The 18285-nt window shown below is 39.5% G+C and overlaps 2 protein-coding genes across 3 annotated transcripts; one reads left to right on the top strand and one right to left on the bottom strand.

Annotated features, from left to right (window-relative positions):
• The first annotated feature begins 222 nt into the window (after positions 1–222).
• On the top strand, positions 223–10787 carry LOC111227311 (myosin heavy chain, fast skeletal muscle-like). 2 transcript variants are annotated; one of them, XM_022752745.1, is made up of 39 exons: positions 223–426; positions 617–760; positions 850–1006; positions 1099–1126; positions 1215–1326; positions 1411–1503; positions 1585–1648; positions 1760–1858; positions 1941–2044; positions 2129–2267; positions 2606–2724; positions 2812–2961; positions 3045–3215; positions 3308–3614; positions 3752–3825; positions 3916–4003; positions 4093–4210; positions 4324–4447; positions 4531–4667; positions 4766–5021; positions 5112–5354; positions 5448–5624; positions 5748–5893; positions 6006–6096; positions 6196–6585; positions 6702–6828; positions 7155–7273; positions 7608–7804; positions 7903–8086; positions 8181–8346; positions 8440–8564; positions 8743–9051; positions 9132–9335; positions 9424–9549; positions 9672–9842; positions 9980–10084; positions 10172–10267; positions 10357–10488; positions 10767–10787. In XM_022752745.1, the coding sequence occupies exons 1-39, from the start codon at positions 223–225 to the stop codon at positions 10785–10787; spliced, it is 5817 nt and encodes a 1938-aa protein (XP_022608466.1). The 2 variants fall into 2 exon arrangements, with proteins under 2 accessions (XP_022608466.1, XP_022608465.1); XM_022752744.1 differs by having other exon boundaries at positions 3749–3825.
• Positions 10788–11506: 719 nt separating this feature from the next.
• On the bottom strand, positions 11507–16376 carry pcp2 (Purkinje cell protein 2). The gene is made up of 13 exons (XM_022752717.1): positions 16257–16376; positions 16013–16153; positions 15746–15890; positions 15393–15562; positions 14852–15022; positions 14522–14666; positions 14258–14433; positions 13966–14094; positions 13632–13785; positions 13402–13541; positions 12821–13003; positions 12486–12524; positions 11507–12085 (listed from the first exon to the last, which is right to left on the bottom strand). Exons 1-13 carry the CDS (start codon positions 16374–16376, stop codon positions 11624–11626), a joined length of 2175 nt encoding a protein of 724 aa, XP_022608438.1. The 3' UTR covers positions 11507–11623.
• Between the last annotated feature and the right edge of the window lie 1909 nt (positions 16377–18285).

Here is an 18285-nt window from a genome sequence, read left to right as displayed (position 1 = left end):
ATTTATCAACAGGGTGAAAAGAACAGACCTGACAATATTCAATCTTCTGTTGGGGCCAAAGGAGGTAAATTATAGTTTTCCTTTGATGATATCCAAAACATAATTCACAACAAATCTCCTGTGAAAAGTCTACTAAGAGCATGTTAATATTTATTAAAACAAATACAGGAGAAATACATCATGTATGACCTCTCTTTATTTTCAGTCGCTTAAGGTGCCATCATGAGCACAGACGCAGAAATGGAGCAGTATGGCCCTGCGGCCATTTACCTCCGCAAGCCTGAGAAAGAGAGGATTGAGGCTCAGAACACTCCATTTGATGCCAAAACAGCCTACTTTGTGGTTGATGCTGATGAGATGTACCTCAAGGGTAAACTCACCAAAAAAGAGGGTGGCAAAGCCACAGTTGAGACACTTACAGGAAAGGTAAGTGTAATAATGCCCAAAATGAAACTCTACAAATAAATCTAGGAAGGACAGTCAAATACATAACAGTTGTCCAACACATCTGGACAATATTTGCTTTTGAGATTCATTTCATGGAACTATTATATATGATATCTCAGTAAATAATGAATTGATTTTCTTCTTGTGCTTTATTGTACTTCCTATTCAGACAGTAACTGTAAAAGAGAATGACATCCATCCCATGAACCCTCCCAAGTTTGATAAAATTGAGGACATGGCCATGATGACCCACCTCAACGAGCCTGCTGTGTTGTATAACCTCAAAGAGCGTTTTGCATCATGGATGATCTACGTAAGCCTTCAATCTTACAATGTAGTGTGGTTGTATTTTTTAAAGCCTGTGCATCAGACTGATAATGTTTCTCTCTTTGGTCCAAACAGACCTACTCCGGCCTGTTCTGTGTCGTCGTGAACCCCTACAAGTGGCTTCCTGTGTATGACTCTCAGGTTGTTGGGGCATACAGAGGCAAGAAGAGGATTGAGGCTCCACCCCACATCTTCTCCATCTCTGATAATGCCTACCAGTTCATGCTCACTGGTAAGATGAAGTTTACCACAGAATTTAAGTGAATGAGACAAAGAAGAATCTCAACTAAAGGTTTAACTTGAGAGTATATGCTTGAATTCCAGATCGCGAGAACCAGTCTGTCCTTATCACGTGAGTATAACACAACTTGTAAAGACAATTTTTTTTTATAAACTTCGTGACTATATTGCTAAGTAAGGATCATCCTTTTATTCCCCAGTGGAGAATCTGGTGCAGGGAAGACTGTCAACACCAAGCGTGTCATCCAGTACTTTGCAACAATTGCAGTGGCTGGGGCTAAGAAAGCAGAGGCAGGCTCTGGCAAAATACAGGTAAAATTGGTGCCAAAAATCTTTGCCACAGTGGATTGCTATTTGATGAACTGTTTTATACAGCCTCACAATTACTCTTTGTAGGGTTCGCTGGAAGATCAAATCATTGCTGCCAACCCTCTCCTGGAGGCGTACGGTAATGCTAAGACTGTGAGGAATGACAACTCCTCTCGTTTCGTAAGTAATCATTTTATGAACCTTCACATAATTTCTTAAAAATACTGCGAGTCAAACTGACATTTTCTGGTATATATTCAGGGTAAATTCATCAGAATTCACTTTGGCTCTAGTGGAAAGCTGGCCTCAGCTGATATTGAAACATGTAAGTTCTAGTTTATTTCCTTTTGTAGTTGACAACATTAGTTAGTGTAGGGTCTTGCATTATTTGATGCACATTCATCAGCAAATCTTTATATCTAACAATGACTCACAGATCTGCTCGAGAAGTCACGTGTCACCTTCCAGTTGTCTGCTGAGAGGAGCTACCATATCTTCTATCAGCTGATGACAGGCCACAAGCCTGAGCTCCTGGGTATGTTATGACACTCAAACAAATAACAAAAAGTAAAATAAGAGTAAGTACCAACTTATGCATTTCTTCTACTTTCTTCCAGAGGCCCTTCTAATCACTACCAACCCTTATGACTACCCAATGATCAGTCAGGGTGAAATCACTGTCAAAAGCATCAATGATGTGGAGGAGTTCATTGCAACAGATGTAAGTTGATAGTGTTTGGAATAATAACAGATAAATGTCAGAATAAGTGATTTTCTAAAAGGATTTGCTGTGCATGAATTGCAGACCGCTATTGACATCTTGGGCTTCAGTGCTGAGGAGAAGGTTGGCATCTACAAGCTCACTGGAGCTGTGATACATCATGGTAACATGAAATTTAAGCAGAAGCAGCGTGAGGAGCAGGCTGAACCAGATGGCACTGAGGGTAATTGTATTACTTGTATTAATTGTATTATTGTAATAGTGTGATATTACATCATCATATTACATCATATTACAACAAATCACATTATAGCATACACCAAGAAAAAGTACATTTTTGCACAACTTATACAGCGAGAATGTAATCACAACTTAATGACTCTGCTGCAACAAGGGGTGATATTGGTTGAATGTCAATTAACATCTAGCAGAGACAAAGAATGTCTGGTGATATAAAATATCAACAATATATTCCTAACAGAAAAACTGCACGAATGAAAAGAAATAGCAGTTACAAACTGTAACTAACTAACTATGGAAACATTTTTTTCTCTCAATCAGAGGCTGATAAAATCGCCTACCTCATGGGCCTGAATTCAGCTGATATGCTAAAAGCCCTGTGCTACCCAAGAGTCAAGGTCGGAAACGAGTTTGTGACCAAAGGTCAGACCGTTCCACAGGTAAAGTGATGCACAAATACAAAATGTTGGAAAATGAAGCAATGTTCATCAAGAAAAAAAAACATAGTTTTTACCCCCCTTGTCTAGGTCAACAATTCTGTGATGGCTCTTTGCAAGTCTGTTTACGAGAAAATGTTCTTGTGGATGGTCGTCCGTATCAATGAGATGCTGGACACAAAGCAGCCAAGACAGTACTTCATTGGGGTGTTGGATATCGCTGGATTTGAGATCTTTGATGTGAGTAATTTGAGGAACAGTTGAGTTGCATCACATGTCAAAAATGTTTTCCCATGGGACTGATTATATCTCCACAATTACAGTTCAACAGCTTGGAGCAACTCTGCATCAACTTCACCAATGAGAAACTGCAACAGTTTTTCAACCACCACATGTTTGTACTGGAGCAAGAGGAGTACAAGAAAGAAGGCATTCATTGGGAATTTATTGACTTCGGTATGGACTTGGCCGCCTGCATTGAGCTTATTGAGAAGGTAAGACTGTCAGTTCTTTCAGGTTGAGCTAAAATCCTGTTTACTGAGTGCATGCTAAATTGTTAATTCTTTTTAATATTATTTCCTTTCAGCCAATGGGCATCTTCTCCATCCTTGAAGAGGAGTGCATGTTCCCCAAGGCTACAGACACCTCTTTCAAGAACAAGCTGCATGATCAGCATCTTGGCAAAACCAAGGCCTTTGAGAAGCCAAAACCTGCAAAGGGCAAGGCTGAGGCTCACTTCTCCCTGGTGCACTATGCTGGTACAGTGGACTACAATATCAGTGGCTGGCTGGACAAGAACAAGGACCCCCTGAACGACTCAGTTGTTCAGCTCTACCAGAAGTCTTCAAACAAACTGCTTTGCTACCTGTATGCATCTCATTCTTCAGGTGATGGTAAGAAACTAATACTGTAACTACAGTGGGACAATGTGCTAATTCAGTTGGTAATTTAAGTATCTGGTTTCCAGGGAATAAGCCAGGAAAATGAATAAAGACTTAAATATTTGGTGGTATTTTGTTCTAAAAAGCAGATGCTTCTGGTGGCAAGAAGGGTGGTGGAAAGAAGAAGGGTGGTTCCTTCCAGACTGTGTCTGCTCTTTTCAGGGTATGTATCATTTCACATATTTTGGGTAACAGTTCAAAACCTCATATTAATATCATGTTTGACCTATTATCTTATAATTGTGATCCACAGGAGAACTTGGGCAAGCTGATGACCAACTTGAGGAGCACTCATCCTCACTTTGTGCGTTGCCTGATTCCCAATGAAACAAAGACCCCAGGTAAGAAACCCACAGTCCTGCTTTTTGAATTTTATGTTACACTGTGTTACAAAGAAAAATTTTAAACTATATGAATTTGAAACTCTCAGGTCTTATGGAGAACTTTTTGGTCATCCACCAACTGAGGTGTAACGGTGTGCTGGAAGGCATCAGAATCTGCAGAAAGGGCTTCCCCAGCAGAATCCTCTATGGTGACTTCAAGCAGAGGTGACTTATCAGTACAAGCAATTTTTATAAGTTCAGTATAAGTTATTATGATGTAGAAACACCAGGCCAAAATGTGAGGTAAATATGAATATAAAAATAATCTTCTTTTGTAGATACAAAGTATTGAATGCCAGTGTCATCCCTGAGGGACAGTTCATTGACAACAAGAAAGCTTCAGAGAAGCTGCTGGGCTCTATTGATGTGGACCACACTCAGTACAAGTTTGGGCACACAAAGGTACAAGTCTACGGACAATAAAAGAAGCTATTAAGTGTGTACATCCTGTAATATCCATGTGTACTGACAATTGATTTCCATAGGTGTTCTTCAAAGCTGGTCTGCTGGGTACCCTGGAGGAGATGAGGGATGAGAAACTGGCTGCGCTGGTGACCATGACTCAGGCTCTCTGTAGAGGATTCCTCATGAGAAAGGAGTTTGTTAAGATGATGGAGAGGAGGTAGGATTATTGTACACTATACTGAATTGCTCCTCATATTCCAGTCTGTGATGTAAAACAAAACAATAGTTATACACTAATAAATGTCATTTTTTTAGAGATGCTATCTTCACCGTTCAGTACAACATCCGTTCATTCATGAATGTGAAAAACTGGCCATGGATGCATCTGTACTTCAAGATCAAGCCTCTTTTGAAGAGCGCTGAGACTGAGAAGGAGTTGGCTCAAATGAAGGAGAACTATGGGAAGATGCAATCAGATCTGGCTACTGCCCTGGCCAAGAAGAAGGAACTGGAGGAGAAAATGGTTTCCCTGCTGCAGGAGAAGAATGACTTGCAACTGCAAGTAGCAGCTGTGAGTAGATCATAGAAACAGACATGATGTTCGATCTATTGAAAAAAAAGGTTCAGTTAAAATAATACCACATACATCCTCAAACTATAGGAAGGTGAGAATCTGTCTGATGCTGAGGAAAGGTGTGAAGGGCTCATTAAGAGCAAAATCCAGCTTGAGGCCAAACTCAAAGAGACAACTGAGAGACTGGAGGATGAAGAGGAAATCAATGCTGAGCTGACTGCCAAGAAGAGGAAGCTGGAGGATGAATGCTCTGAGCTGAAGAAGGACATTGATGACTTGGAGCTCACCTTGGCTAAAGTGGAGAAAGAGAAACATGCCACTGAAAACAAGGTTCAGTTCATTTAAGTCGAAACTTAAATACATGTACATTCATTTTTTAGATATATGGTTGACATTCAAATGTGCCTTTCATACAATTTTCAGGTGAAAAACCTCACAGAGGAGATGGCATCTCAAGATGAGTCTATTGCCAAGTTAACCAAGGAGAAGAAAGCACTCCAAGAGGCCCACCAGCAAACACTGGATGATCTCCAGGCAGAGGAAGACAAAGTCAACACTCTGACCAAGGCCAAGACAAAGCTGGAACAGCAAGTGGACGATGTAAGTAAACAATTGCTTTTTCTTTGTGGTTTTGCCAAATAATGACACAAATGATTCTTGGTATTGGTGTTATATAGCCAAAATGCCTCAAATCAACAATCATTAAAAGTCATTATTTCATAGCTTGAGGGATCACTGGAGCAAGAGAAGAAGCTCCGCATGGACCTTGAGAGAGCCAAGAGGAAGCTTGAGGGAGATCTGAAACTGGCCCAGGAATCCATCATGGATCTAGAGAATGACAAGCAGCAATCTGAGGAGAAAATCAAGAAGTAGGTTTTTCTTTGTTGTAGCTGATGAATTCTCTTTTAAGCATCTGACACATTACACTACAACAACAGTATAAACTATGACAGTGAAAGCTTTCTTGGTCTCCCCATCAAGGAAAGACTTTGAGATAAGCCAGCTCCTCAGCAAGATTGAAGATGAACAGTCCCTGGGTGCTCAGCTACAGAAGAAGATCAAAGAACTCCAGGTAACATAGTTGATTTACATATCAGAACCAGTGAAATCATAAAGAACAAATTACATTCTGGTTAATGAGTCTTCTTAATATTGCTACTATCAAATGTAGGCTCGCATTGAGGAGCTGGAGGAAGAGATTGAAGCTGAGAGGGCTGCTCGGGCTAAGGTTGAGAAGCAGAGGGCTGACCTCTCCAGGGAGCTGGAGGAGATCAGTGAAAGGCTTGAGGAAGCTGGTGGAGCAACAGCCGCTCAGATTGAGATGAACAAGAAGCGTGAGGCTGAGTTCCAGAAGCTGCGTCGAGACCTTGAAGAGTCAACCCTGCAGCATGAATCTACCGCATCAGCTCTTCGCAAGAAGCAGGCTGATAGTGTTGCAGAGCTGGGAGAGCAGATCGACAACCTCCAGCGTGTCAAGCAGAAGCTGGAGAAGGAGAAGAGCGAGTACAAGATGGAGATTGACGACCTCTCCAGCAACATGGAGGCTGTTGCCAAAGCAAAGGTATGCTATATTTTTAAATAGTTTAAATAAATAAAGGAAGAAAAACTACAACCACTTACAATTTCAGTTTTCAGAATATCCAAATAATGATCACGTCAATTAAATGTTAATTACAGGGTAATCTGGAGAAAATGTGCCGTACTCTTGAAGATCAACTGAGTGAAATTAAATCCAAAAATGACGAAAACGTTCGCCAGCTCAATGACATGAGTGCACAGAGGGCAAGACTGCAAACAGAGAACGGTGTGTATCCTAACATGCAAAATGTGTAATACTAGATTAATTAGTTCAGATACAAAGTATTGCAATGTTTAAACTGGTGTACTTTGATTTGTACAGGTATAGTAATTATTCAAATAACTGATATTTAACTGTTGTAGGTAATGAAAAGCATGGTTATTGAAATCCCATGTTACAGGTTATAATGTTTTGTTACCTGTTGTTATGTATTGTATGTAGTACTATTTAAAGAAAACTGACAATGTTGTGGTATAATGGAAAGCACTTTCAACCATATTTTAGGTATGAAGAAAGCCACTCAAATCCTATTCTTACTCTTGTTCATTCAGGTGAATTTGCTCGCCAGCTTGAGGAGAAGGAAGCTCTCATTTCCCAGCTCACCAGAGGCAAACAGGCGTACACTCAGCAGATTGAAGAGCTTAAGAGACACATTGAGGAAGAAGTGAAGGTACGAAGAGCTTACATTTGTATTATCCACTTTGTAATGCAAGATGTGCAAAGGGTGTCTATCTATTCATCAAGTATGATATCTCCAGTGACATCTCAGGCATGGCTGGTTAGATTTGAACAAAACCTGGGTGAAAGACAGATCTATACACTGTAAACCACTGTTAAAAATTGACTGCATAAGTGAAGCCCCTTACTTTGTAAACTGAATTTTATACATTAGACACTGATTAAAAAACATTAATTTGTTTTTTATGTTCTGTGTTTTGGGTATGTACTATAGTATGTTAACAGAATTAATTAATACTTTCATGCTTTTTATGATAAATTCAAAGGCCAAGAATGCCCTGGCCCACGCTGTTCAGTCAGCCCGCCATGACTGTGACCTGCTCAGAGAGCAGTTTGAGGAGGAGCAGGAGGCCAAGGCTGAGCTGCAGCGAGGAATGTCCAAGGCCAACAGTGAGGTGGCTCAGTGGAGAACCAAATATGAGACTGATGCTATCCAGCGCACTGAGGAACTGGAGGAGGCTAAGTATGTAACTACCTGTTCATTGTTTTAATTCGTTTTCCTTAAATTTATTTGTTCAAATTAACAATAGAAATTAACAAATTAATTATTCTTCATTACAGGAAAAAGCTTGCCCAGCGCCTGCAGGATGCTGAGGAATCCATTGAGGCTGTCAACTCTAAGTGTGCCTCTTTGGAGAAGACCAAGCAGAGGCTGCAGGGTGAGGTGGAGGACCTCATGATTGATGTGGAGAGAGCTAATAGTCTGGCAGCCAACCTTGACAAGAAGCAGAGGAACTTTGATAAGGTAAATATTTCAACTGGAAATCAAAACCAATTTTATCTGAAGAAAACATACCTGAAGTAGTAACCAATCATTTAATTAACCTATACAAATCTAGGTCCTTGCAGAATGGAAACAGAAGTATGAGGAGGGCCAGGCAGAGCTGGAAGGAGCCCAGAAGGAGGCTCGCTCTCTCAGCACTGAACTGTTCAAGATGAAGAACTCTTATGAGGAGGCTCTGGATCACCTGGAGACCATGAAGAGAGAGAACAAGAACCTGCAGCGTATGTCAACTGTTATCTATGTTAAAGGCAAATAATGATTTATTACCAGCTGTGAGGTGTCTAACAATGGTGAACTTTATAATTTCTCTGTAGAGGAGATCTCAGACTTGACTGAACAGATTGGTGAGACTGGAAAGAGCATCCATGAGCTGGAGAAAGCCAAGAAGACAGTAGAAAGTGAGAAGGCTGAAATTCAGACTGCCCTGGAGGAAGCAGAGGTATTACCTCTTACTTTTCATTTGTTTGTCATTGCAACAATTGATGTACTGTTGCTCTAATGGTGCTCTATGGCATTAGTCTTTTAAGAAATTAAGAAACTAATTTCAAATTTGTTTTGTCATACTGACAAAGTAGACATTTTGGTATGTAGTTATACTTAGCTGACTTTTCTTGCAGGGCACACTGGAGCATGAGGAGTCCAAGATTCTCCGTATTCAGCTTGAGCTCAACCAGGTCAAGGGTGAGGTTGACAGGAAGCTGGCAGAGAAGGATGAGGAGATGGAGCAGATCAAGAGGAACAGCCAGAGGGTGATGGACTCCATGCAGAGCACTCTTGATGCTGAGGTCAGGAGCAGAAATGATGCCCTGAGAGTCAAGAAGAAGATGGAGGGAGACCTGAATGAGATGGAGATTCAGCTGAGTCATGCCAACAGGCAGGCTGCTGAAGCACAGAAACAACTTAGGACTGTCCAGGGACAGCTCAAGGTGAGTTTTGTGCAATTGCTGAATTAAATAAACTGTTGGAAAGTAAAGAAAGTTAATATCAACACTTTTTATGTTGTCAGGATGCCCAACTGCACCTTGATGATGCTGTCAGAGGACAGGAAGACATGAAGGAGCAGGTTGTCATGGTGGAGCGCAGAAATGGCCTGATGGTGGCTGAGATTGAGGAGCTGAGAGTCGCTCTGGAGCAGACAGAGAGAGGACGCAAAGTGGCTGAGCAGGAGTTGGTTGATGCTAGTGAGCGTGTCGGACTGCTTCACTCTCAGGTTTGTTTCCATTCATTCAGAATAAACTAGTGTTCCTGAAAATACATTATATACATTATATTAAACATGACTTGTCTTAAACATTCAGAATACCAGTCTTCTGAACACCAAGAAGAAGCTGGAGTCTGACCTTGTGCAGATTCAGGGTGAAGTGGATGATGCTGTTCAGGAAGCAAGAAATGCTGAGGAGAAGGCCAAAAAGGCCATCACTGATGTGAGTTTACATCTACAACTCTCTTATGTTATCTTTTTGGTCTACTACATGCACTGATGATGTTAAGTTTACTTACTTTCCTATTGATTATGAATGAATTGGAAAACATTTTATAATTTCAGGCTGCCATGATGGCTGAGGAGCTGAAGAAGGAGCAGGACACCAGTGCTCACCTGGAGAGGATGAAGAAGAACCTGGAGGTCACAGTCAAGGACCTGCAGCATCGTCTGGATGAGGCTGAGAACCTCGCCATGGAGGGTGGCAAGAAGCAGCTCCAGAAACTGGAGTCCAGGGTATGATCTGTATATAATGCTCACAGTTTAGTGTAAGAATGAAAAATACACTTTAAAATTCATAAAAAAACTGCCTTACTTTCTCTGCACTCGAATACTTTCAGAAAACGTAGATTTTTTTAATAAACACATTACAGGTGCGTGAACTGGAGGCTGAAATTGAAGCTGAACAGAGACGTGGAGCTGATGCTGTTAAAGGAGTTCGCAAATATGAGAGGAGAGTGAAGGAGCTGACCTACCAGGTAAACTCAATTTCACAAAAAAATTACCATAATAACTGCTTGATTCTGCTTCAACATTTCTTAAGTGACAATTCTTAATTTGTACAGACTGAGGAGGACAAGAAGAATGTGCACAGACTCCAGGATCTGGTGGACAAGCTGCAGCTCAAAGTCAAGGCTTACAAGAGACAGGCTGAGGAGGCTGTGAGTCAACTACATTCATATGACCAATCATTTACAGTTGAATTAAAAATTATATCACCATTAACAACTTAATTAATATAACTTCACAGGAGGAGCAGGCCAACACTCACATGTCCAAACTCAGGAAGGTCCAGCATGAGCTAGAGGAAGCTCAGGAGCGCGCTGACATTGCTGAGTCCCAGGTCAACAAGATGAGAGCCAAGAGCCGTGATGTTGGAAAGGTATCTTTTCATTCTCTTTGACAGTGTCATGTATTAACCATATGAGTACTACATAATGACCTCTGAAACAAATGACTAGTTGCAGTATGCTTTTCCACAAGCTATTTTGCTGATAACAGATCAACATCACTCTGTATAAATACCTAAGCTTTATTTCTAGTTTTCTCATTCCATAAAATGCTTTTTTCATCAGTATATAGTAAATGTTACCATATTGCTATGATAGTACATCCCCGCAAACACTATCTACAAGTACTAATTATCTGTTTTACTTTCAGGGAAGTGACTCTGCTGAATGAGATACAAGTTTCCAGCTGAGGCATTTCAATCAAGTTCATACAATATGAGCCTCTGAGAATTTTCTTGTGTAAATCTTCAATAAATGTTAAAAATGTCCCGTGTTCCTTTTTCTTTTTTACTTGTCTGTCATACTTAACTTACATAACCAAGTTAATTTAGGTAACAGTTGGATGACACTATTAGAACAATATGTGTCAATTATGACGACCAAACTGACAAATTGTTGCTAATCATATAGCTGCAAGTTCAGTTAAGATCAAATGTTACACATCTTTTCCATCATGTGCTGTAGTTGAGATGCACCAGCGATTTATAGAAAACAGGTGTTGTAGTAAAATGTTACAGGTAGGCTCTAAGCTCATTTGTCAATCATGGGGGTCAACTAATCAAGAGCAAACATGAATTGGCAATCAGGTTTAATTAAGGTATTTTTATTTTTATTGTTATACTGCTTTTTCAGTTTCACACAGTTTGCCAGAGTTGCGGGTTTAATTGCAGCCTACCTAGAGTTTCTCTCTTTGGATAAGCAGCTAAAGTAGTAATATCTTTAAGTGCATACACTGCATTTACATTTGTAAAAGCAAAGCAATTACTTCTCACCTACACCACAGCTGTTTACACAATATATACACACACACACACACATATATATATTTATATATATATAAATATATATATATATATATAAATATATATATATATCAGTGTGGGCATATGAAAACCAAAAATACTATTTTATAAACATTGTTGCATTAGTTACTGTCCAAGCCAATTACTGGCAGCTCACATTTGACCTCTATTGTTCTCCTCAATAGATGATTTACAATGTTGCATACTATTGTTTATTGCCACCATCCTTTCTATCTTTCTTTCCACCCCCCTTTCCCTTTCCTTGGTCTGCCTTTTCCCTCCCCTTTCCAGGATCCCCTTTATATTTCTGCCCTCCTTTCTGCATCTGGGCTGTATGAATCTTCTCAATCAGGGAGAAGCAGTCTTCATCTGGACTGATGGGGCTGGTCACAAGCTCCCCCTGTTCATGTGGGCATGAAGTTACAGGATATGCTTTACAGGTTGCACCTGGGTTGGGAGATGATGATCTTGAGCGGGCTTTCCTGGGACTTGCACGGCTTGGAGAGCAGTGCCTGGACTTAACATCTTCTTTTGGGACAAGGTTTAAGTTGAAGGACAGGGGTCTGCCAGGTCCTGGACTCAGAGGAATCACAAGGTTATCTCCTGGGGCTCCTAGAGTGAGAAAGACCTCTGGGAATGTACATGGCTGATCATCATTCTCCCGTCCCTTTGAGAGATAAAAGAGTCAAATAAGCATTGATGAAGCCACACATCTTTTATTAAGACAATAACCTGTCACAAAGAACATTTCCAGAAATCATTCCTACCTTTCCCCATAACACTACAATAACTCGGTATGACAGGTGAACACACTGCTGCACTACCATCTGTCTATATTATACTTTTACTGCATTTATTGCTGTTTTTGATATTTATATTGAATATTTTATATATTTTGCGTATGAATATCTGGCTCTACACACTTGCAATTCAACAGCTGTGGCTTTTCATTTTTAACCCCAGTCTGCTGTAACAATTTCCCTCACTGGATCAAGTGAAATAAAGAAATAAAGAAATAAAGAAATAAAGAAAGTCAGTCAGTCAGTCTGTCTGTCTGTCTGTCTTACCTGCTGTGGTGTGAAACTCATGGACACCCTCACTGTCACCTGTAAAAAAAACAAAAAAACAAAAACAAATCATTTTTCAATACAAAGTGTTTCAGTAAATCTTGTTTAGCCTTTTTAATTTATTAGTGGCAAACTACATGCAGTTATTTTTCAAATCATTACAAGCTGGACCCAAGTTCTTTGCTTACTTAAGTGTCAAGCATTTTCACTTTTATCTGTTTGATGTCCTTCAGTGAAAATCGTTACAGAACAATACATTTTAAACTATTAAAACTATAAAAAAGTTTTTTTTTCTCTCTCCCAGAAGTCACACTTCTAATGAAAAAGAAAATTACCTGTGCTGGGGAATTTAGATTCTTCTGATATTCTGTTTCAGGTGTAAACGAAGCAGATTTTGGCAGGACACTGGGGGAGCCATATGCTGCATTAGCCATTTGGGGTTGAGAGGTAGGTCTGGAATAGTCCTTCCTTGGTGTTGTTGGTGTACTCTCAGCAACAGTGATGTGTGGTGGACGAGCCTTGCAGAAGAAAAATGAAAACAAAAGGCAGTCGAGTTGTCAAATATTCCACCATAATAGCTGTGATTTATTAAATGGACATAAAGCTGTTTATAAGGGAAACATTTTGATGTTAACATACTTTTCTACTTAACATAATAACTTAACTTAATTTCGAGATGTAAAGGTACTCCTAAAAATTCTATTCAGCTGAGCTATTCTATAGGGGGGACTTGTGGTATGCAGTATGTTTCTGCCATGAGTTATAGTACTGTAGTCACAAGAATGTGCCTGCACACTGACACAAAACAAATCATGATCTGCATACCATTCACTTCGTGGGCATGTGACAAATAACATTTAGCAACATTTGACAATATTCATTTATTTCCACACTACCAATAAGTTGTGTTACTCACTGGATTCCCAGACTTCGTATTTTCTTTTCGTTCAGAATTCCCACTTATGCCTGGCAGAGTAGGAAGTGAAACACGCTGATCGTCTAGCCGTCGTGCCTGACTGGAGGCAAGGATTTTGAAGAATGCATCAGCCTCTGCACCTGTTACGAAGAGCCAAGAGTTATCTCCGTGACATTTCAGTGGCAGAAAACACATACTTGACCTTTTCGTGCCTTGTGTGTTTTTCTGACCTGTGGGTACGTTATTCAAAGCACTTCCATTGTGTGTGGGGGTGGCAGGGTTACTTTTGCTCGGTTGTAAAGAGCAACGTTGCTCATCCATACGTCCACCCTGTGCCTTACTTATTATTTTGAAAAACTTCTCCTGCTCAGCTGGAGTTGAGTCCTGAAAAAGATTTAAAGAAAGAAAAGCAATGAGAAGTGGGACAAACAACTTGGCCATTGGAGGCAGCCACTGAAAAAAGTAAAGAGGACAAAATGAAAGAACTAAAATTTTTTAAGGGATCATGACAGTAGACACACTGGCAAAACTATAAGCTGTGTATTGAGCAGCATGACATCTCACCTGCTGATGTTGGTCGGTTTTGTCACGGTTTAAAGAGGCAGACCTCTGGGGAGTTTCATCAGATGTGTCTGATTTGGGATTCTGGAGGATTTGGGGTGCACAACATCTTTGTTCATCCATCCTAGATCCCTGTAGGAGTAAAATGTGATTCACTGTTGAAATGTTGGATAAAAGCACCTGGATGCATTGTTAAAAATAATCTATAACTATAAAAAAAAAACATGTAAAGACATTGTGGAACATAATGAAAAAGACACAATGGTTTTTACAACATGCTATTTATGGGGCAAACCTGGACTTTGGAGACCATGTAACACAGGTAGCTTGCATCCATCTCTGCCGCAGTTGATGTTGATGTGGTACCACCATTCTGTATCCCTGGCAATGAAGGAAGAGACACTCGCTGGTCATCAAGCCGTCGGCCTTGAGAGTTGGCCAACAGGTTGAGGAACTTTTCAGAATCTGGACCTAGGAAGAGACACATGAAAATGCAATGAAATTGTAATTTTAAGAACATTAAATGCAAGAAAAAAAGGCAAACTTGTTTGGATTCAACCTTTGGGCATGGTGCTCTGACTGGGCTTGTGTTTCGGCGTGGACTGGGGAGTAACATTTAAGACACATCGTTGTTCATCCATTCGCCCACGCTGGGAATGACTCATTAGGTTAAAAAAATCTTCCTGATCAGTTGCAGCCAAGACCTAAAAAGTGTAAAGTACCTCTGTAAGTCAGCAAAGTAAAAATGTGAAAAATAAATTATATGCAAACAGAAATCAATATTCAGATTGCAGAACTTTAGACTTTACTGTTTTAATATGTAGATGTTGTAATTTATTGTAATTTATCTCCTGGATTTAGAAATGATAGCAGAGTCTTGAGAATATACCTGTTTTTGAGATGCTTTATCTTTGCTCTTTGGTCGTTCTATGTCTGAACTGGGACTGAAGGAGGCTGAGCGTGGAGGGCTTAAACCAGACACATCCTTTTTAGGTGAAGACTGGCTGTCCGGGGTTCGGATTTGAGGTAGCGAGCACCTTTGGTCATCCATTCTGGAACCCTGAGAAGGCATTAGGTCAGGATTCCTTAGCCTTTTTGGTCAAGAGGTAGTCTTTTTTAACACCAAAACTTCCAAAGAGCATTGAGTAAATGCTCAAGATAATAATAAGCTTTGACATGATGTTTCCATGAAAAAAAGATTTTGAAGCATTGTACATCTTAACTACAAGAGTCTGTAAAGTTATGGCTGTTTGGCTTTGTGTGGCATCCTACAAATTATGTTTTATTTGTGTAATATTTTGTTCATATTCTAGTTTCATATTTGTGCAACATTTAAAGTCAAAGCCAACAGTACTACAGTATTTTAGTACTTTCATCAATTGCTGTTAAAAATGTAAAATATGTTGTTCTTTGAAATGAGAAGCTCCAACCTGGACTTTAGAGACCATGTAACACAAGTAGTTTGAATCTCCTCCTGCAGTAGATGTGTCATTTCTGTCTTTCTGTAATCCTGGTAATGACGGAAGAGAAACTCTCTGGTCGTCGAGCCGTTGGCTCTGAGTGTTGGCCAAGAGGTTGAATAACATTTCAGTATCTTGACCTAGGGAAGATGAAATATGAAAACCAGTGAAATTGTTAAGGAACTGTGTGGACAATGAACTTTAAAACTGAAAATGCAACTTGTCTGAACCTGAATCTAGAAATCACAATTGCAAAAACTGCAACACACATCTGGAAATGTCTACAGAGAAAGAGATTTTGAATACAATGAGTTTTAATGTACCTGCAGCAACCTTTCTGTCTGTTTGTTTAGGTGTGCAAGGAGCACTCTTGCTAGGATTTAAGGAACAGCGCTGGTCATCCATGCGTCCACGCTGTCCATGGCTGATCATGTTCATGAACTTTTGTTGTTCATCAGGTGATTCTTCCTATTAGACAAATACAGTGAGATTTGACCAAATGAGGATGAATAACATTTAATAACACAAGCCAGTATGAGAAATCTTTAATGATTATAGCAATCGGAATGACATAATGGAACAGAACAGACCTTTATGGAATTGGAGCAGTCATTCTGAGAGGGAACCTGTAATTGGTTGGCTGGTAAAAGAACTTTCCTGTTTCTATCTGGAGTACTCTCGGTCACAGAGATCTGAGGTGCAGAGCCGTGATGGTTATCACTCTGAGGTCCCTTAGAAAACAAGTCACATTTTGGAGTAGACTTCAGTCACTTATTCATTACACCAACTGTGAAGGGACTTGCACTCAGCCCTTTACAACCTAAAGCAAAGTACCTTGCTGTTAAACCCTGGCAATGACACCTTGAGGTCATCAAGGCGCTGTCCCTGCTTGTTGTCTGAGGTATGGGACGACAACTCATGGTTTGAACCTGTGGGGGACAGGGGTGAAACCATCAAAAATCAATCTACAAAAGGACACATACAATGCCAATGGGATCTGTGTGTCTACTGTCCCAACCTGTAGTTTTGATTTGTGCTGTTTTAACAGGACTCAAGGTGCAGCGCTGTTCATCCATTCGTCCCCGCTGTGAGAAACTCATTATGTTGAGGATCTGCTCCTGTTCTGGAGATCCCTGTTGACCATTGGACAAAAGAATGAGCAAATACTGAAATAATATATATATGAACTATGACAGGTTATAGGCAATGTTGTTGGCCTTGGCACTAAATCAGTTATCCCAGACCATTGTGGCTTATCACCTTATGTAAATCTTAACAGAATAATAATTATTCCTTTTCACACTTTCCATATCACAGCAAAATTTGTGGAGCCCATGATTGGGATCAATGTCAGATATAAATGTAACATCAAAATGTCAATTACAATATATTACATTATCAAAACATTGTGATAAAATATATACTATGCAAAAGAATAAATACAACAGACAATACAACAGAATATTTACTTCTCTTGACTTGATTACTTTCTAGAACTAACCCTTACTTAATTATATACAATAAGAATCAAAAATAAGAACCAAACATCAAAGGTAAAAATGAATCTTATGCTACAAAGGACTTACCTCCACAGTGTTGGTAGTGTCCGATTTTGATTCCATTTCGGCAGCTGCTATTATAAAAAATAATACAAAAAAGAGAAAAGATCCCCAACTGAAAGCTAGATCAACTGTGAACTAGTACAAAACGTTACATAAAAGTACTTCCTGTAAACAACAGAGAATCCATTCAATACTTCTTGAACATAACTACTGTATAGCAATGGAAATGATGATGACTGATGCCAGTCCAAATGTGTACTGGATACGGCTTGGTGGAAGGCTTTTAAATAGAGTTAAGTCCTGAGTATTAACCCATTGCCATTAAGACCCCAACCAGTGGCCCGTTTTTAATATTACCATCTGTAATCCCAGATGAAAACATAATCCTCAACATGGAGAGGGATGATCTTTTTCACGGGTAGGTGTACATGTTCAACCTTATGATCTAACACTTTACTTAAAGTTCACGTTTGCATTTTAAACCCCCTACATTGTCATTACGTGGTGCAAGCAGGCATATGCCTGAGATAAACAAAACTGCCACTGTTGTGATAAACTCATACTATCAACAGGATACAAAAGATTTTTTACATTTGTACTGAGGGTTCATTTTGGCTGGTTATAATTAATGAATAAGGAATTGAGGTCAAACAAAAAACTATGAAAACAACGTAAAGAAAAACAATATATACAAACATACTTAAATATAAAGTCAGATGATATTAACTGGTGAAAATGGTACTGAAAGCATGATAGTAATTAAATGAACTATAATAAAGACAAACTGTATGAGTTAAATTGTCATAATTAGCGTATGAATTCATGATTTATACCCGAAAAACATGTTTTGTGAGGTCACAGTGACCTCGATCGCTGCCCATGAAAATCTAATCAGTTCATCTTTGCCTCCAAGTGGACATTTGTGCCAAATTTGAAGAAGTTCCCTCATGTTGTTACTGAGATATTGCGTTCACAAGGCCAAAACTGTTTGGTGAGGTCACTGCGACATTGATCTTTGACCACCAAAATTCAATCAGTTCATCCTTGAGTACGAATGAATGTTTGTGCTAAATTTGAAGAAGTTCCCTCGAGGTGTTACTGAGGTATCATGTTCATGACAATGGGACAGACAGACAGACAACCCAAAAACATAATAAAAATTAATAAAAATAAAAACATCAAATACTAACAGATTACAGTTTTAAACATTTAAAGTCATGAGGATATAAACATTTGCATATTGATGAACCAATAATAGGCTGGTTTAGGTCTGTTGAGCATAGTTGTGAATATTGAATAAA

The sequence above is a fragment of the Seriola dumerili genome, unplaced genomic scaffold (genome assembly GCF_002260705.1).
Source record: "Seriola dumerili isolate Sdu_G_001 unplaced genomic scaffold, Sdu_1.0 BDQW01000169.1, whole genome shotgun sequence".
Taxonomy (NCBI): domain Eukaryota; kingdom Metazoa; phylum Chordata; class Actinopteri; order Carangiformes; family Carangidae; genus Seriola; species Seriola dumerili.
The sequence above is the reverse complement of the archived record's forward strand: the minus strand, read 5'-3'. Positions and strand labels throughout refer to the sequence as shown.

Coding starts and splice junctions, on each gene's coding strand:
- LOC111227311 (XM_022752744.1), top strand. CDS start 223: ATGAGCACAGACGCAGAAATGGAGCAGTATGGCCCTGCGGCCATTTAC. Junction 2,045..2,128: donor AGGAGTTCATTGCAACAGAT/GTAAGTTGATAG, acceptor CATGAATTGCAG/ACCGCTATTGACATCTTGGG. Junction 6,097..6,195: donor AGAAGATCAAAGAACTCCAG/GTAACATAGTTG, acceptor TATCAAATGTAG/GCTCGCATTGAGGAGCTGGA.
- pcp2 (XM_022752717.1), bottom strand. CDS start 16,376: ATGGTTTCACCCCTGTCCCCCACAGGTTCAAACCATGAGTTGTCGTCC. Junction 15,023..15,392: donor ACATGGTCTCTAAAGTCCAG/GTTGGAGCTTCT, acceptor ATGCCTTCTCAG/GGTTCCAGAATGGATGACCA. Junction 12,525..12,820: donor ATCTAAATTCCCCAGCACAG/GTAATTTTCTTT, acceptor TTTTTTTTACAG/GTGACAGTGAGGGTGTCCAT.